This window comes from Lathamus discolor, chromosome Z (assembly GCF_037157495.1).
Source record: "Lathamus discolor isolate bLatDis1 chromosome Z, bLatDis1.hap1, whole genome shotgun sequence".
Classification (NCBI taxonomy): Eukaryota; Metazoa; Chordata; class Aves; order Psittaciformes; family Psittacidae; genus Lathamus; species Lathamus discolor.
In genome coordinates, this window is record NC_088909.1 from 77,299,145 (window position 1) to 77,319,898 (window position 20,754).

Sequence of the window (20,754 nt, forward strand, 5' to 3'; positions counted from 1 at the left end):
CCAGAAAACCTCAAGGGTAAAAAATGTTTTAACAATCACAAGTGAGGCTCCTTCCCCACTACTCCTCCATCCCTAATTTTTACAAAATTAATGGCTTGCTTTCTCAAGCCTTGGATGCCACCACTGTAAAATTTATGAACTTCAGTTTTCCTGTTTCAGACATTAATTGTGAAAAAATTTTAAAAAAAGTGTTACTAAGCATAGTTAAAGGAATTCCAAGATGCTTTTCAGGGGCTGATCACTACACTCCTGGTTCCTGTTAGCTCAGAATGGCCCAGAAACTTGGGTTACAAAGCTCAGAGTTAGGATCTTACTGCCACCATGTGGCAGTCCTGCTGTCTTCCTCCTTCAGTCCTACAGAAACTAGCTCACAGTCATTTACACATTTCCAACAGAGGACTCCAGAAGCAAAACCTTTTTGTGTTTTGTCTAGCTCTACAATAAATTCACATAATCCTCGGTACACCTGATCACCTACACAGTGCTTTATTAACAACCAAATAAAAGCAGACGTACAGCAGTAATGAGCCGCAGTTCCTCTTTAGTACTTCTGGTACTTACAGACCATAGGAGCAAAGTTCCTGCCCTGTCTTTCTATAACATCTTTAATCATTACCTGCAAACCCTTACCTGCAAATATTTACATTGAATAGAGACTCACAGTGATGAAAAAACAAAGCAACCAGAAGTTGGACTTTTGCTGTACTGAAGTATCTTGAGATCCTAGGATGACAGGGAACTTACCATCTCGTAGGCAAGAGTTTCTTGTCTGCAAGCCCGATCCACAATAATTGTTTCTTCTCTCCTCTCTAATGCCTCTTTTCTAATTCTGAGGGGCAGGAACACAGGACAAAATTTCATTCAACAATTTCCATGCAGAATCTGTAAGAATACTTTTAAATACCACAAGCCACTACAGTGCAGCTTCAAACAGCAGGACTTCTGTTAGTATGACAGACTAACTTAAAATACTCTTGTTTCCTGATTCCCATAAAACCTGGTCACGCACAGCTGTCGTGCAGATTTCAGCTTTGTTTTCGTTTTGTCTTAAGTGCAAATCACAGGTTGGTTGTGGGCAATTTTACACTTATGAGAAAAAAAAAAAGAAAAAGCAAACCAGCAAAATTTTGTGTGAGGAAGCTTTTACAGAAAGCATGTTTTGCTACCTTCAAAGAACCTGTTTCAACTATCCCTTGCACTTCAAAGGAATCCAATTCATGCTCAAGCGAAAACCAGGAAAAAACCACAAATATTCTCAACCCCATGAAATAGATACTTTACTAAAATAAAAATAAAAAAAATCCCACAAAAAAATCAGTATCATTTGTAGAAGAAAGAGTATTATACATAGAATATCTACTAAAATAGATGTATTTAACCCCCGCATAAACAGCAAATCCTTCTGTACTTCTGGCACAAGTCCATCTACTCTTTAGGCCTCCCCAAAGGTTTTCAGTAACAATCAGGCTTAACACTGATGACAGTCCTAACACATTTCTTTACATTCTACACAAACTGAAATTCAAGTATAGCAAAGGCCTGACCTGGCTGAGCATGAATTCAAAGTTCGCTGACAGAATCTTAACATATATTGTTCAACATCTGAAATGCAGAGTAGGTTTAGATAAAGATGTTATCTGGCTATGACTTCAGTATTTAACAATTTGGATGTTAAAATGTGACTGTAGGTTACTAGCTGTAAGGGCTACAGATTTATTTCACAAGGCTTTGGAGAAACTTCTCACCAACAATTATGAGAAGTCCCCCGCACACTCTAAATTTAGGCACTAGTTCAGAAGCACATAGGTCCAGAAATCCTAAATTCTTCCAATGAGAAAGATGACATATTCTGTCTATCTTAATAAAAAATTCATAAGTAACATTCAAGCAGAAGGCTCATACCAATCATCCTGTCATAAACTGGTGTTTCTGACCTTAGAGTATTTCTGGACACTGCTTCAGAAAGCAGACCACTGCTTGGAAAAGGAACAAGCAGCCAGCCATGCTTTTGTGTGTGTTTCCTACCCCACCCCGTACCAGGGTATTGTGAGTGTATTGTAACAACATACCGTAGAGTTAGCAGACTGTTATCTTCAGGAATAACATCTGGGTCCTCTTCTTTATCAGAAGACATTAACATATCAATGCTAGGGCAATAAAAAACATAAGATCATTATTATACAGGCACAAACATGGGGAACACCACATTTACACAAGCTGTCATTGCTGTATTAAGGCATTAATTTATGCCACACTTCTTCCAGTGGGAATAAGACATTTCTGTCCGAAGTGGTAGGTCCACTTTTCCTTGTATTCTGCTTTCCATCCTCAGATCTCTTCCACCCTCACTCTTCCTGTGTTTGCACAGAATCCAGAGTAGAGCTAACCTTGTTTTTTTTGCTGTAGTGCAAATCCCTGCAGGTTGTGGGAAGGAAAAGTGGAACTACTTTGGCTGCAGCAATGACTTAAAAGTGATCATACAAACATTAGATTTTTATAATCACATGCACTGAAGTCTTGGAAGGTGTTGTTGTATGGCCTTTTACACAGGCCATGGTGGAGCTCCTCCTGGGTAACTCCACTACAGCAAGTGGAACCACACCACTAACATTTGGTCCATGTTCCTGAGAAAAACAGACTTTATAAACAGTAAATATGTGCTAATCCCTCCAGAAATTAAGGCTAAACAGTCAGTGCCATACACCTAACAGATGAAAGTGCAGGCAACACAAAGCATGCACTGGGCACACCCCACTTCAGCCATAACCACGGGGTTCCACCATGCCCTCTCCTACACACGAGACAGATGCACTCAGTGCAGTCAGTCATAGCAGAGGGGAAAACACTGGCCATACTGTTTAATGGACACTGACATGAACTGTAGGACAGTACCAAGGAACAGTAGTTGCAGGTCCCACTTGAAAAAAACATGCAAAGTGTTTTACAAAATTTATGCCCCCTAGAAAGGTATTTTAAGGCAGCTAGAAATAAAAATGCCAAAGGAAAGTCTGTGGAAATTTGGATATGGAAATAGAATATCAGTGAAGCCTTTAATTACAGTGACTTTTCTCAGAATATCCTGGCAGCCCAAAGAACCTTCTCAGTTTTAGAAATTCAAAGATGCTTTAGTATTTTGTCTGATATTTTCATAGTAAGCAGATACAATGTTTGTATTACTCTTCATATTGTATATGTTTTAAATGCAGTACTTTCATCACCTTTGAGACACTAATACTACAAGACACTAAATACTAATACGTTAAGATGCTAATGCTAGCTTAATGCAGCTTTATAACACGTCCCTACAGATATTTACAACTACCCCTTCTAATAAAACAAGAAGGTGAATTAGCTCTGAAATGGAATAAGGTACACGTAAGCCTCACCTCTGTTGACCTACCTAAAATCCACACTGATTTGAGCCTTAGCCTGTCCTACCTGTACACAACAAATCACTTAAAAGGCAAAACAGAATAATATGACTTATCATCTCCAACATTCAAGCCCTTCAGTTGCTCAAATACCAATAATGAATTCCAAGGTAAACCTCTGCTCGCAGACCGCAAAGACATTTAAACAAAACTTAAACCCTCACCCTACCTACACCTTGGTTATTTAAGAGAACTACTGATGCTATTTCCTAGTTAAGGACACCACTTCTGCACCTATTTAAAATCTGATGAAAACCCAAGCAATGTCTTAGCAATTGTCTACAAGCAATATAAGCAGCACGAAAAGCGTTTTTACTGAGTCAAATTTGAGTGAAGATGGATTTTTTCCCCCCCCTGCATTCTGTTTGCAGTAACACACTATGGAATAAAATAGAAGGAAAACAAAAATCATCCACAACACACAGAGATGCACAGAGTTAAACAACATTTAACCATTATGCCAGCTTTCCCTACCAGAAGGATCTAAATTCTCAGGAATACTTAAATGCACACTATGTCACTACATTAAAAAAAAAAAAAATTAACTTAATTATCAGTCCGTTAAAGACTCTCTTAATCTATTACTATTTTAAAAGCAGATATAGGAGGAGTATCCACATCTTCCCATCTCTCTTCCACCCAAAGAAAATCTCCTTAATTTGCCCTAAATTCCCTTACAAGTAGTTCACAGTCAGAAGAATCTGTGTTTATATCCAGGATGTGCTCATTTCAGTGCCTGGAAAACCATATTTATGCTGATTATAAATATGTCCCCAAGACACCACAGAATAGAACTTGGTGGTGCCCAGTGTTCCTCTCTTCTCAAGAGAGGAATACGAACTCAGAGCAGGCAAGTGAAAGTGATCAGAGGTAGTGATTTGAGGTTGGCCAATGTTAAGGAGGGACTCAGGAGGTCAGGTCTATTTAATTTAAAAGCAAAAACGCACGAAGATTAGGGATTGGGATTTCCAGCCTGTGCAGGGGACAGGTCACACCAGGATGTGCAGGTTTATCTTCATTCTCCTGTAAAGCCAACAGGCAGCTGTCAGATGATCTGTTCTCTCCCATCATAAACCCCCCATTCTTTTTTTTCTTTCCCAAACCTTTCTACAGCACACTCAGCAGCTAACAGACTGCACAGCTCTGTAACACCAGCAAACACAGGTAGCAGATGAAATATCGTAGTCGTAGACTGAAGAAAGCAGAATGGAAAGCAGAATGAATGAAGGGGAAAAAAAACCCCAAAGAATAGAAAATCTGCTTGGAATTCCATTTTCACATTTCCCATAATTTCCAGAATAACTCTGAAAACATCAGATGGACATGCTCATGACACAACACCTGAATTTTTTATATGCACCTTTCAATGCAGAGCGCTGAAGGGAAATCCTAGCTATATTTACCAAATTATGTCTTCTGCATTGCTTCTGTGCCTGAAAGTGAACAACCTCTATCTTGGATTCGCAATAGCTTGTAAATACTTCTACACCTTCCAGGAAACTGTAAGTGAAGGACAGAACTTGCACAAAGCTATACAGATAGCAACAGAACTCTGACATATCTTCCCTAGTGATAAGCTACAAAACATTAATCTTGACTCTTTCTGTGGGATTTACTGCTTGAAAACAGGCTTTCCTGCAGGTGAGAGGCGATTCTTACTATTCACGACCTAAGAGCCTGCCAGCTGTAGTATATTTGAGTTCTAGATGGCTCTCTTCTTTCAACACTAGCTTGCAGTTCACTGGTCCACAAATATAAGTTACAAGTGCAAAACAAGGGAGCACCTTTTCTTTCCCAGCCCTACTGCCACCTGGGCTGTTCGGGCAACAGCACAATCAAGACAAAGAAGCACTTGCATGGCTTTGACTTCACTTCCAGCCCTGACAGAAAACAGTCAGTAGAGGCCAAGGACAGAGGCAAGCTCAAAGTTAATGTATATTGCTATTAGCAGGGCTTATCTAAATGATGTTAACAAAAAGAGATACCTAGTTCTTTTTCTTCATAGAAGGTATACCTTTCATTTTGCAACTGGGGCCTCTTAAAACCATGCACGTATTCCTGTAACTTCAAGTTCTACCGAACAAGTAACACGTTGCTAAGAATTTACTTAGGTAACTTGTTACGTGCTGAACCGTTCATGCCACAACACAAAGTTTCCGCTAGCGGAGCATTACCCTCCAGAAACACGATGGTTTCCTTTTCCACAGCGCATACACCCGGGAGATAAACCCCCACGTGGCCCAGACCCGGAAACAGCCGTTCTAGGCAGATTTGCCCGAGCACCTCTCGCCTCTCCTTGAAGCACCGGTGCAGAGCCTCAGCCACAGCACCCACAATCACGGCCCTGTGCGGCCTCCCCTGCACCACACCGAGCGAGGCCGCAAGCCTTCCGCTCGGGATGGGGCAGCAAGTCCCGGCCCGGGGAAAGACAGAGGTTTCAGCCCTTCCCCGGGCCTCCCGGCAGGAGGAGCCCCGTCTCCCCCACCCGCCACGGGCCGCGTAGCCACCACCTGCACACTTCCTGCAGCTCGGGCACCATCTCCACCTCGCAGCCCAGCTCCGCCACTACGGCCGCGTCCTCATCGGCCGCCTCCTCTGCCGCCAGAGAGAGGTCGGGCGGCCCCAAGTGCTGCATCCAGCAGCGGCCGAGCGCGCCCACGCGGAACGCACGGGTGTACAGCTCCGCCGCCTCGTAGTCGGGCGCAGCCGCGGCCGCCTCTGCTGCTGCTGCCGCCGCCATGGCCGCCGGGCCCACGCGCAGCCTGCTGCAGCCTCCAGTGCACACCGTCTACGCGTCACGGCCGACTCAGGCTCCTGGGCCCTATGGGCGGACTTAGCAGCGGCGGGCCTCCTAAGGCGGGCGTCCGGGCACAGGCAGGCTGCCCGCAGCGGTGCCGGTCTGCCGGAGCGGGTCCGAGCGGAGACTGAGCGCCTGTGTTAGGCCTCCGCGCCTGCGGGGCGTCCCGCCTTGCGACCGGGGGTGGGGAGAGCGGCGGTGGAGCTCCTGCTGTGGCGCTGAGAAGTGCCGGGCGCCGTTCGTTAGACACGGCCTAAAGAAAAGCCTGGAGTTACTAAAGTGCGCCGTGTCTGTGGGTTTACAGTGGTCCGAAGTCTTTAATCGAGCTTATCCGAAAAGCTGAATTTTCTTCTACCGATGTGAAAATTGCTTGCCAGCCTTCTTTTTGTATCATCGATGTGTTCGGCAACACCACGAGCAAGGTTCCTGAACTAATGATTTACTAGCACGGCTCATGCCATCGCTTTAAAAAGATACCTGTTTGCCTCCATCTTTCATCATAGCCTTATGAGATTAGTGATGCACTCCAGGAGCAGTGTTTTTAGGGAATATACAACGAATACCATAGTGGACAATTGCAGGATTTTCTCGTGTTAGATCACCTGGGAATGCCACTGCAACAGTGTGACAAAGCTGCCATGAGCAGAACCTGTTAAGAAAGAGGCAGAAGTCATTCTGGATTGAGGGAGAACCCGATGTACCTGTTGCTTGTACCAGTTGAACCACAGCCTGCTCACTTGCTTCAAGCCAAAACATCCCATTACTTCTTTAAACATGAAGATAATACTCGAAAAGAATGTGTGTTAGCAGGTGGATTGTTGGAGCAGAGGGGAAAGATAAAACCAGGAAACATTCATGAGAAGAGATTGGGTCTTTGCAAACTGCATGGAAGGGTTAGGGTCCTGACAGTATAAGAAGGTCATGACATTTCCCTGCTGCTTTCACAAAGGAAAGTAAAGGGGGAGAGGTAAGAATGTAATAGCACAACCCGGTGATACAAGAGCATGTTTTGCTTTGTTTAGCAATAACAGCATCATGTAAAGCCCTTACACCTCCCCCAGTTATATTTAAAATTGCACTGCATTTCAGTGCTGAATTTATTTATTAGCTGTCACTCACCTCTGCCTTTTAATTGCATTTATTATACATTATAGAACTCTTGCTAAGCTTCAGCCTCTGCTTTCTTAATCCATCACCTTTGCACATAGTGACACTCCCCAGCTCTGGAAGTAGCTCTTGATTAAGGGCTGTTACCCCCACTTCCTGTTGTATCCTCCCTGAAACTTACCAGTTGTTCTGTGAGGGACTCTCATGCCAATTTCCAAAACTATGCCTGCCTTTCAATGTGCCTGTTTATATTAGGAACATACCTTTCCCCTTTGTGTACTTGCAGCGTCACCTGAAATTTGGAAACACCCCACCACTTACCTGCTGTAGCCACATCTGGGGTGGAAGTGATGGGGCTGTCTTGATCTAAGTGCGCTGTTGACATAAACATGGAGGAGCCATTCCATCCACGAGTAGCAGGATTAAACCATACTCTTGCAGAAAACTGAGAGGTTTCTAGTGTTCATAGAAAGTAGGTAAGATACTAGTTTCAAAAACCTTCTTTGGAAAAACAAACATGCCAAACTGTGGAAATCAGTGGGCTGGACTTTTTTATAAGACCACATGAAAATGACATCAGCGGAATTCCCTAGCACAAGGGCAGTCACTGCCAACCACAGTCCTATCACAGACAGGAGTGTGGTTTGGAAGGGGCTAGATACTGCCGTGCTGTAATTATTCATATTGCTTGGAATAATCCCTGTGGGCTGTTCAGGTAGATAGATTAATTTCCCTCACTGCCTCTCTTCCTCCTCCCCATGACAGGTTTGATTTCGGAGTTCCTCTGCAGTAGTTAAAAAAAGACAATGTAAAGTACATAAAGCTCAAGCAGGAAGACAGGATAAGTGGAAGTTCAAGGAGCAGCCAAGGTGAAAATTCCAAAGGTGGTAATATTTAACCATGAGTGGATAACGTGTTCTGTTTCATTTCCAAACTTCAATACTAAGAAGTCATATACTTATAAAGCAACTCTGCTCAATCCAAATCCTCTTAAGAACAAAGAGAGCTATTTATTTTTATAGCTTGGAATTAATCTGCCCTTTTTATAGCAGGCACAAGGCACATGGGCACTTCAAGGTTTCCAAGAGGTGCTTACTTTCCTCTGCTGGAGAGACTTTAATAATTCAACATTAAGGCAATGAAGGATGTATGAAGAACTCAAGCAGTGTAAACCAGGCAGGTATTAAGCTGAATTCGTTAAGACAAGCAATGCTGAAATCCAAACAGCACTGAAAGACCGTTTCAGTTATGGGAGAAATGTAGGTAATGCAAAAGAGACTGGAAAACAAGCTAATAAAAGCACCCTATGTGCAAGACGAGTAAAAAGAAATTGTAACTAACATGCTACTGAAGAACTCAGCCTGTATTGGGTAGTACTGTGGTATCCTGCAAGCTTAGGCGGCTCATTTTCAGAGTTCACAGTGCACAACTCAAATGAAGGTCAGTAAACACTCTGGGTACATAACCTTTATGAGAAGCTGGTCCTAAATGGTCCAGGAAGTCTAAGGCATTAGACATTAATTAAACCCCTTAGTTCCAGGCTAGTCTTTCATCACAAGGAACATTCCTTTGTTGATTCACACAGCCTCAGAAATACATAAATATTTGTCAGGCTTATCACATTCATGGCAGTAGTGTATAGTGCTTGCTCCAGCACACATAGTCTTAATATAATGACATGGTAATGCTTACGAAAGGGCAGTTTTGTGGTGTAATTACAAATCAGATTTTATGCTGTTGTCAACCCTGGCTCACATCTCTAAATTTAGAAAAGTCACTTAGAGTATCATGGGCTTCCACTTCAAACAAGAAAAATCACCATGATAATCACTTACACTCCAGCAGGAGTGTCATGACACTAGCAAAATCAATACTTGTAAGTAGTTTGAAAAAACTTTGGAAAGTCAGTGTTAAGCATTACTTTGGTTTGATATTTTAGATTCTGTCCTTGTTCATTACCTCAGTCTTGAGCTCTGTGGTACCCTTGTACTTTGGCAGACAAGGAACCTTGTCAGTGGTTTCTAAGCACTGTCTCAGCACAGCAATTACAGAGATACAGAAGAGTTCCAGGGCTGTCATTTTAGGAGATGGGGCTTCAACAGCTGTCAGGTGTTATTTTTCTGAGCCATCTATTGCAGGCCTCTGTTGTGAGGGTGCAGCAGTCCTCTGGACTGTGGCACCCAAAGCACTGATCAAACCCTGCTGGAAGTACTCTGCCAATCCTACATACTAGACGGTTCTGACACACTATTATACTGAGATCATATTATAAAGTACAGTGTTTATAGTATGATGTCAGACGGTGTTGCATTGGTTACAGGCAGCCTGGTGTTCTCAAAGAGTGGGAAAGAATGGGGAGGCCGAGCAATGCCCTGCTTGTCACTGCTTCCAGAATTCCCATACCAAGGAAGAGTGGGCTGGGGGTGTGGTAGTCTTTGCATCAAAGACTCTCTAAGGCAGCCACTAGCATCTTTCACTATTACACCTAAACAGGAATGATCTGTTCCTAGAATGTAGCTATAGGTGGGACAGAAAGTAGCTTACATTACTTTTACAATAAAGTAAAATACTAACACACATAAATACATTCATAAAGGCTCTGCACAGGTCTTTATGTCTAAACAGATCACATAAAAAAATTAGCAGGCAATTTGAAAGCTGTGTAACCAAAAAAAAAAAAAACCCAACAAAACAAACAAACACACACAAAAAAAAAAAAAAACCACCAACAAAACAAACAAAAAAACCCCAACAAACCCACACCACCAGGAACAATTTAAAAAAATAATAAAAAAATCTGGTGGTTGGTAATTTCTGAACTACTTCATGGGTGAATATTGCTTTTACATAACCTAAGCGTTCATGTCATGAATGTTGAGCAGTCAGAATTATCTCCTTGAAGGGTTTCAAACTACCTCTGTTGGTTGTTCTTGCTTGCCATTAGAACAGCTGAAACTGAAGACAAAGACAAGCTTAAGAGAAAGATGATGACAGGGATGCATACAATCCAAACCAGACCAAAGAGAGGTCTGGTCTGTAGGCTAAATGTTGCTGACCCAAGTAATTCTGATGTTTACAGATGAATTTGAGTATATTACTGGAACAAGGAACAAAGTCAGACACAAAGCAGTAGTAGTATCACAGAGCAGACACCATCTATAGTTGTGAAGTATGTTGCAGGTTATTTTCAATCACGAGCAAGCACAGCAGTAGATAACATTTTGTTGAGGAACTGAAGCTGCTGCAGTTGTACAAAACTTTTACTCCATCAGTAATTTCCCAGCAGCGTTCTCATTTGAAAGCTGGTTTGTATAGTGAAACACTCCAGTAAGTACAAAAATGCACAGCATGGATGCTGTTTTCACGTGCAGCTTCATTGGAAATTCGTCATAAATATCATTCCTAGGTTCAGGCATATGCCTGATCACGTTTGCTTTTCATGTTTTGCTTGTTATGAGTTGGAAACTCCACTGGTGAAACTCCCAGCTAGAAAACATGACGTCTATGATATTTTCAGGACAAGGAATTGTAGTAATTGCTTCTGCAAGATATCTCATCTGATCCATCAGCTCCCTTTGGCTGAAGACTCAGATGCTGAGGTCTTCAGCCAGAGAGTATCTGAGTCTTCAGCCAAATAATGCTGATCAGATGCTGAGAGCATCTGACCTCAGCTTGCATCTTCAGAATAGTATAAAAGCAAACCTTGGTATCTTCAGAATAAAATATATGGTAACTTCCTTCAATTTAGGTTTCCCATTCCATGGCCAACAGAATAATCTCCCATCTACTAAATAAAGCCTAGCTGTTAGTGACAAGACTGACAGTAATCATGCCTATTTCTTACTGTGTAGGCATAATTCAGGGAGGTGCTCTGTCATCAGAAGTTGGAAGCTGTTCCTCTAAACAGATCTGTCAAATGCCAGTGATGATAATTACTAATGATTATTCACAGATTGCTAATGCGGTCTAGATTTAGACATTCCAAAATGGGGACAGCCTGGCAGTTTTTCACATGGGTGCATGTTCAGGGTAAATTTTTAATTTTTATCTTCTAACAATAACTCTTGGTAGGGAAAAAGCTAGTATTCAGTAGCTGAAATCTGGACTGCCTAAGCTTCATGGAGTTTTAGACTTACTTTACGTGCATGTAATATTTCAACTTAAAAATACTCTAGGAGGCAGAGCGGGAAGTGTTGCCTAAAGCCTATTAAAATAGAGGATGTTGGGTGAAAGACAAAATCATCTTTCTGGTAGAAGAGATTTATACTAGGTCAGAGGAAAAAGGGAAGTTGTTATAATTCATTTGCACTGTGGAAGCATGGGATCTCTTGAACGAAATCAGAGTGAGACCACATGGCACAGCTGGAAAAAGCTGACCAGCTTTTAAGTACACAGCATTCATTGATATGCTGGAGGGAAGGGATGCCATCCAGAGGGACCGTGACACGCTTGTGAGGTGGGCTGATGCCAGCCTTATGAAGTTCAACCATGACAAGTGCAAGGTCCTACACCTGGGTCGGAGCAATCCCAGGCACAGCTACAGGTTGGGCAAAGAAGAGATTGAGAGTGGCCCTGCAGAGAAGGACTTGGGGGTGCTGGTCAATGAGAAAATGAACATGAGCCGGCAGTGTGCGCTCGCAGCCCAGAAAGCCAACCGTATCCTGGGCTGTATCAAAAGGAGCGTGACCAGCAGGTCGAAGGAGGTGATCCTGCCCCTTTACTCTGCTCTTGTGAGACCTCACCTGGACTATTGTGTGCAGTTCTGGTGTCCTCAACATAAAAAGGACATGGAACTGCTGGAACAAGTCCAGAGGAGGGCCACGAGGATGATCAGGGGACTGGAGCACCTCCGGCATGAAGACAGGCTGAGGAAGTTGGGGCTGTTCAGCCTGGAGAAGGGAAGGCTGTGTGGGGACCTAATAGCAGCCATCCAGTATCTGAAGGGGGCCTATAGGGATGCTGGGGAGGGACTCTTTGTCAGGGACTGTAGTGACAGGACAAGGGGTAACAGGTTAAAACTTAAACAGGGGAAGTTTAAATTGGATATAAGGAGGAAATTCTTTCCTGTTAGGGTGGTGAGGCACTGGAATCGGTTGCCCAGGGAGGTTGTGAGTGCTCCATCCCTGGCGGTGTTCAAGGCCCGGTTGGATGAAGCCTTGTGTGGGATGGTTTAGTGTGAGGTGTCCCTGTCCATGGCAGGGGGGTTGGAACTAGATGATCTTGAGGTCCTTTCCAACCCTAACTATTCTATGATTCTATAGTAGCTAATATGGGCTATGTTTTAGAGTTCTGCTGGAAAACAAAGTTGATAACACAGAAATGTTTTAGTTACTGCTGAGCAGTGTTTACACAGTGTCAGGGCCTTTTCTGCTTCTCATATTGCCCTGCCAGAGAGTAGGCTGAGGGTGCACAAGGAGTTGGGAGGGTACACAGCCAGGAGAGCTGACCCCAACTGACTCAAGGGATATTCCAAACTATATGATGTCATGTTCAGCACATAAAGCTGGGAGAAGGCAGGGGGGTTGGAACTAGATGATCTTGAGGTCCTTTCCAACCCTAACTATTCTATGATTCTATAACTGATAACACAGATAGAGTAAACTCACAGCTAAGTACAGAACAATGTAAAGAGATCTCTCAAAACTTTTTGAAAAAGACTGCTTAACCCTCACCTTTGTAGTCCTCTCTTTACAGGGTTTGAGCACTCTACACACTGAGTTTCCAGTACTGAAAGACAAGCTAACCTGAAATGGCCATTCATGTAAACCACGTGGAAACCAGCTTTTTTTTTCTTATGGTTATTCTTGTTTCTGTTGCTGTTGCAGTTGCATTCTTTTCATCTGTAACAAAGAGATGATCTTACTGTGTGACCAGATCAGCTCTACCATCAAACAGAGAGAGGAGGAATGGATGAGGAGGGGCACTGCAGGTTTAGATCACTATAAGGCCTCAAGAGCATAGTAAAGAGTTCAGGGAGAGCATCCTCTGTGCCCATCTTTTCACTAATCATGAAGGTAAGCTTTGTAGGTGTGAGAAAATTTTAAACATTTAAATGCTGGGTTGAAAAGTTGTTTCAATTTCATACAAATGGCATTTTGCAAAGTTATGCTTAAACTCATGAGATTTTCTACAACTAATACAATTTAAGAAATACTTATTATTGTTGCAGTAGGAAATCTACATTCTGTTAAATGGGCAGTTTCAGCTGGTCTGAATTCTTTGAGAATTACTGAATACCTAAAGAGGCCTACAAGAAATCTGGAGAGGGACTTTTTTCAAGGGCATGTTGTGACAGGTCAAGGGGGAATGGCCTTAAACTGAAAGAAGGAAGATTTAGATTAGACCTAAGAAATTCTTTACCATGAGGGTGGTGAGGCACTGGCACAGGTTGCCCAGAGAAGTTGTGAATGCTCCTTTCCTGTAATTGTTCAGAGCCAGTTTGGATGGGGCTCTGAGCAACCTGGTGGTTGCTCAAAGTAGATGTACCTGCCTATGGCAGGGGGGTTGGAATTAGATGATCTTTTGGTCCAACCCAAACCACTCTGTGATGCTATGACTGTGATATAACTGGCATTCTGATTAAGCAGAACAGTATGAAAAGGAGCATGGTTGCAGATGGTTTGTGCCTTTAGACAATGACTGTGATTTGGTCCTCAAAATACTGTTCTCCCTGTCTGCATGTGTGCTGTCTTCTCTTCTCTTTAGCTCCCAGGATGTCTGCTGTCCACCTTCCCAGTGGCATCATGCTCTCTGTACAGAGCCTGGCTCTGTGTCACATAGGACTTCTAAACTGATGATGTTCTCCACATCCTCCCCTGAACTATGGACCAATCCAGCAATACAGGCAGAAGGAACAACTAAACCACCACCATCTGGTCAGCTGTATCCCTGTACTCTCCTGTGTTTAGCAGCCTTCCAGTATCTGAAGGGGCCTGTAAGAATGCTGGGGAGGGACTGTTCATTAGGGACTGTAGTGATAGGACAAGGGGTAATGGGTTAAAACTTAAACAGGGGAAGTTTAGGTTGGATAGAAGGAGGAAGTTCTTTACTGTAAGGGTGGTGAGGCACTGGAATGGGTTGCCCAAAGAACTGGTAAATGCTCCATCCCTGGCAGTGTTCGAGGCCAAGTTGGACAGAGCGTTGGGTGACATGGTTTAGTGTGAGGTGTCCCTGCCCATGGCAGGGGGGTTGGAACTGGATGATCTTGAGGTCCTTTCCAACCCTAACTATTCTATGATTCTGTGATTGTGGGAAAGAACAGCTTTACACTGCAGAAACCTCACGTGATGGCTCCTTGTTCTGTGTTGCCAGTGCATGAGGTGACTTTTACAAAGTAAATTAATTGGTACCACATCAGCTGTCCTGCAGTTTATGTTACAGTGATGGATGTTTAAATACTACTGCTGCTCCCTAGGAGACAAGACTCCTTTTGGTTACCATTAGCTACTAATGCCACTGCTGTGGTTTGACTGACCCAGGGAGAGACTGGGGGTAAAAGAAGACAGGCACTGTGGTTCTCAACTCCCATTGCATAGCTTCCAGTGAGAGGATGTTGTGGTTTAAGCCCAGCCGGCAACCCAGAAAACCATGCAGCCGTTTGCTCACTCGCCCGACTTCCTCCCCTGGCTCCTGGAAGGATGGGGAGGAGAATCAAAAGAATGTAGGTCCCACGGGCTGAGATAAGAACAGCCCACTAACTAAGGTATAACACAAAACCACTACTGCTACCACCAGTAATGATAAGGGAAATAACAAGGGAAGAGAATACAACCACTCACCCCCCGCCAACCGATACCCAGCCCGACCGAGCAGTGATCTAGCCCTTCCGGGTAACTGCCCCAGTTTTACATCCTGGGCATGACGTGCTGTGGTATGGAATACCTCTTTGGCTAGTTTGGGTCAGGTGTCCTGTCTCTGCTTCCTCCCAGCTTCCCCTCCTCCCTGGCAGAGTATGAGACTCAGAAAGTCCTTGGCCAGAGTAAACGTTACTGAGCAGCAACTAAAATCATCAGTGTTATCAGCACTGTTTGCAGGCTGAAAGTCAAAACCGCAGCACTGCACCAGCTACTAAGAAGGAGACTACTACTGATGAACCCAGGACAGAGGAATACATAGTTATAAGCCAGGACTAATCTGGAGATAAACCCCTTGACCTTTGTAGGTTGGGCTATCTGTACACAGGCCTATTACAGGCAGGTAGTGTATACATATTCTAGGTAATTATATGGTCTCACACGGTTATGCAAATACCTATGAGAGCACCAATCATAATGACAGCCTGCTGATGCAAGCTAGTCTTGTTATGCAATATTATGGGACTGTGGAAAGATTATGTAGCCAGCACAGGGTCATGTAGTCAATATGTACTACAGCAGACAGCAAAACTAGTTATTCAAGCTCTGGACTAGTTTTCTAACTTCCATCTTGTCCTTTCTATCCATCTATGTCTTTGCAGGTGGCTGCATCCCAGTGCTCTATCCTATTTTTCCATGCTTGGTTACCTTGCACACTGGCGCAGGCAGGCATAAAATCTCATGATCACAGGTACCATGACATTGAATTTCCTATTCCATTGTTCGAAGAACATTTTGAAACCTAAAATTGCAGCCCTTATTTGCACTCAGTAAAGAAAACATGGTCAGACATAACATTCTTAAGCTTCAGCTTGATGCATCTTAAATGTATCTTAATTCAAACTGCCTAATTCAGAAGATTTTATTTAAGGACTACAAATACATGCCATTCTACCAAGTAATTGTTGTTTCAGTGGGAAATAGGAAGCCTACAGATACATGCTTGGCTTCTCAGCCTGACCTATGGTGGATCACAGCCATCTGTGTTTACAGTAAGAGATCGCCCACATGCATTAGTCTGCAAACAGTATCAAAACCCAAAGCTCTTCTTTTTTTCTCTTTCACAATTCATCTATTGCAGTCTCAGGGTGTCTCCATCTAGGTGTATGAGACTGCATAGATTATTTGGGTTTTTTTTTTTGTTTGTTCGTTTTTGTTTTTTTTATTTAGGCCTAAGCAGTTCTCTGAGCTAGTGCTTCACAAAGTTGCCTTTGCGTTATTGGTAACTGAAAAGATTATCAGGTCATTGTTGTCAGCAGCAAGGGAGCATTTGTTAGCTCAAACCCTTCCTGGTCCTCTAGCAGTGAGTGCATATTCAGATAACCAGGCAAAATGTAAATGAGAAAAAGCCAAACCTATTAATTTCTCCAAAGTATGAGAGGTTTTGAGGGCACCTCAGTGATGCATTTGGGAACTCACTATTTCTCCATGTTAGCTGACTTCAGACTGTCAGCAGGCTGTCTTTCTGACCAGCACTGGAGACAGGAGTAGCCACATTTGTTTTGCAACCCATTTATGTTTCTACTGGACTACGTATATATTTGTGAGTATGATTATGCAAAAAGACATGAAACCCAAGGTTTCCCATAAATGTCACTGGCAAAGAATGTAATTCAGATCTGATTAGGACCTGATATTTTTTAAAGGATGATATTAAAGAGCACACTCACATTTCAGGTAACAAACAGGAAGATATTTGTGGAACACATAAGGCGCAGCTGTTCTTACCACTTTATGATCTCCAGTACAATGAAAAATCCTCATTTGCACATCTTCATAAAATACATAGTGCCTGCATAAAATACATAGTGTCTGCATCTAGCAAAGATAAACTGCCTTGACATGGTTGTTGCAAAGATGAAGAAATCCTAGCATATCCTTGCATCATAGCATTTAAGGCAGCTTGCAGCTTCTGAAGCAATCCTGGGATTGTCTTGCAGTTCTAGTCACTGCACAGCCACCTCTCTGCCTGAAAGGCAAGAGTGTGAATTGCTGCTGCCATGGAAGAAGCCATGGCATTGGCTGTTGAGGAGCCTGAATAAAACACAGCTTTCCTGAGAAATGTGTGGAAATTCATGCTGTGTGTGCTAGCTTGTGGAGCACCACACTGATTGCTGTCAGCCCTTTTTCATGACCTCAAGGCATTGTCTGATCTGATTCCCAAGATCAATGATATGGACAGCACTTAGAAGTCTGTTGCCTGCTTTGCCGCAGACTTCCTGTGTGACTTCCTTAAACTGAAACATACAATGTAACTGCTCTGCTGAAGTCTTGCCCCTAAAGTGTATTGAGAATATAGCTTTATGACCCTTGCGAAGTATGAGAAATGCTTAGAAATTACCTGAAGTGCTTGATTAAATAAAGCAAATACACCATAAATTTGGGTCAGATACAAAGGATCGATAGGTAGATAGATAGATAGATAGATATAGATACATAGATGATAGAAAGATAGGTAGATAGATAGATAGACAGACAGGATAGATAGAAGGACACATCAGACACACTCATATAAGCAAATTATGGTAAAGGAATCTGACAATTTACAACATTTTTGTTTACAGTAACTTATGCAATGGAGAGTGAGAAGTTTCTTGGCATACTGGCCTTCACTAGAAAATTACCTTGTAGTTTGCACAAGTCAGAATATTTGGACAGCTAGTCCTAGTAGCCTACTTCTTATTCTTATTCACATCTTATGGTGTTTTCTTCATGCACCCACATTTGGTGCTTAACATGGTGGAGCTGAAAAGGTCCAACCTGGTTTAGTCACATAATACTGAAATGTTTTTGTGAATGAGCACACTGAGGATGTACTGATTTTCTAAAACCCAGAAGTAAAATCAGGACTTTCAAAAGTGGGAAATGAGACCAGAACAGTTCATACAAAACCAGAAAATATTAAAAATGTGACCTTCTTCAAACTTCTGAGAGCAAAAGTGAAATAAAAAGTGAAATTATTTCTTCTTAATAATGATTATTATGTTCTTCAGTAAAAAATAATTTTAACACATTTTTAGCTAATCACTATAGAAGCTAGAAATAGTCAAAATATTACCTTCTATACTGACTAGTTACGTTCTGCTGCATCACAGAAAAACAAACGGATCTGTACTCTTTCTATACTCTTAGAAATTTCCTTGTTCATCCAGAATAGCTTTGTTTGTATGGGAACTGTAAATATTGTGAAAATTCTGAGCTGAAACTTTAACAATATGAGCCCTAAATTTCTTTTAAAGGACCTGTTTGGTGCATAACTGATAGGAATACCAAAACTCCTTGTCCCCTAAAGGATCTCATATCCTGGTATGACTTGGACAAGGACATAGTCATACTTTTCTTTCTCAGAATACTTGTGCCCCAGCCCATCTATTTTACAGATGAAAGCTTTTCCTTGTATTTTGTCATGGTTTAAACCCAGCCGGTAACTCAGTACCATGCAGCCACTCACTCACTCCCAGGCAAGGATGGAGAGGAAAATCGAAAGAATGTAAACCCCATGAGTTGAGATAAGAACAGTTTAATAACTATAATACAGTATAATACTACTACTAAGAAAAATAACAAGGAGATAATATAAAACTAAAATGGGAAAGAAAAAACAACCAATAAACACAAGTGATGGACAATACAATTGCTGACTACCTGCTGACTGATACCCAGCCCAACCCAAGCAGCGATCTGGGCCTTCCAGGTGACTCCCCCCAGTTTATATACTGGGCATAATGTGCTGTGGTATGGAATACCCCTTTGGCTAGTTTGGGTCAGGTGTCCTGTCTGTGCTTCTTCCTGGTTTCTTGTGCCCCTCCTCACTGGCAAAGCATGAGAGTGAAAAGTATTTGATCAGGATAAGTGCTACTGCCAACAATTAACACATCAGTGTGTTAACAGCATTGTGCTCAGACTGAAGCTGAAACACAGCACTGCACCAGCTACTAGGGAGAAAATTAACTCTGTCCCAGCCAAAACCAGGACAATCTTTCTGTAAGTCAGACTCAGAGCATTCAGAAAACATTTTCTTCATAGCTTACATACAGTCTAGCAATCCATAACTACATGCCCTTCAGCATGTTTGGTTATTTTGCCTGTGCATGAAAAGAAATTTTAATTTGGTTATATGTGGCCAGTAAAGGAAATTACTTTGGAAATATCTACCCTTTATCTGATATTTTGTCATGTCTTGGAGTTGTGCCACACAGTGCTGAGGATATTAAATAAGCCAGAATTACTTCAGAGAATTTATCTGCATTGCAAACACAAGCACCCATCCAAATTCCATCCATCCAGGAGAATTCTTACTGGTTTTATGACTGGATGCAAACCCTTAAAAGACTGATTTCCCCATCAGGACCTGCCTATGACCTTACAGTCAGCATAAGGCTAAAGCAGATATTTTCACAAAGTATAGCTGTAGGAGAGCTTGCTGCAGAATGTAGTAGCTCATTTCTCTAGGAAGCCAAAAATTAGCTACAAAGATATTGTAAATTCACCAGATGCTTTTTCTGCATAGTCCTCCACAAATCTACTCATCCTCTGATCCCTTTTGGAAGTAGTTAATCTTTGTTTCTCAGTTCTTTCAGATAGTCTACCAAATCACTGGCTAAGTGAGCTGCCACAAAGCAGTATGTGATGATTTTGATATGGAGTGTGTACATTTCATTCTAACGAAGGAACATTTGAAAACTGCTGTACACTAATCTGGCATGGAAACATATTAGCTTGGGCCCAGCATCATTCCATCATGCTTGCTGGGGTTTTGATTAAGAGCTAGATCAGCTACAACCAGTGTAAAGTGTGTACATGGCAAGCTTGGGTTTATCTGTAACTGTCTATGATCTAAATCTATTTATTAAATTTTAACTGATAAAAGCATTTTAAATAAATTGATTATTTAAGTCTTGCATTTTTAGGACTTTGTAAATAACAGGTGGCTTGAATTAACTAATTAAATCATCAATATAGTTAAAGTTCAAAGTAAACTCATGAAACAGTATTTGAAACCTACAGTACTTGCACTTAGTAATGAATAATGTTCACTCTAATAAAACTATCACAAGGAGAGTACAACATCTCACATTATTCTTAACATATATAATTTTCTCTATTGGCTAATACAGAATTTTGAAGCCAGAAGAGTTATATTCAAGTTTCAAAAGCTCTTACTAATAAACTGGCCAAATGCCATGATATACTGAACAAGGTTTATATCTCCAAATGAGGTATCATCTCAGCCATTTCTCAGCTAAATGTACACATTTAGCTACAAAGCATATAGATAGTCCCTACCCAATCTGCAGCAAAATCTCTTCCATGAACAGAGGGACCCAGATCTGCCATTCAAATCAGAGCTTCTGAACATGGTAACCTATATGGCGAGAGGAAGAAAGCACATGACTGTTTTACAGGTCTGTATTTTCTAGAAAAAAGTACCTTTAATGTGGATGTTGTATCATTTAAGAGGAGTTAAAATGCAAGTAAGTAAATAAATATGTATTTTCCTACAGTGTGAAAGGGAGGCCTTTGGATGCAATATAACAATTATGAATTGCTGTCCTATCATTAACTC

The 20,754-nt window shown here is 42.1% G+C and overlaps 1 protein-coding gene across 4 annotated transcripts in view; it reads right to left on the reverse strand.

The window, feature by feature from the left end:
- The window catches only part of SNAPC3 (small nuclear RNA activating complex polypeptide 3), a 36,401-nt gene extending 15,886 nt beyond the window's left edge, over positions 1–20,515 (reverse strand). Inside the window, exons 1-4 of one of the 4 annotated variants that reach the window (XM_065661535.1) lie at positions 7,657–7,743; positions 6,706–6,877; positions 2,070–2,147; positions 745–829 (exon numbers count right to left, since the gene is read on the reverse strand). In XM_065661535.1, the coding sequence (XP_065517607.1) occupies positions 745–829; positions 2,070–2,147; positions 6,706–6,719 (177 nt within the window). In that variant the 5' untranslated portion in view covers positions 6,720–6,877; positions 7,657–7,743. Of the gene's footprint in view, positions 1–744; positions 830–2,069; positions 2,148–5,941; positions 6,657–6,705; positions 6,878–7,656; positions 7,863–20,474 lie in introns of those variants that run through there. The other 3 variants (XM_065661534.1, XM_065661533.1, XM_065661532.1) reach the window with 3 other exon arrangements.
- Positions 20,516–20,754: the final 239 nt, after the last annotated feature.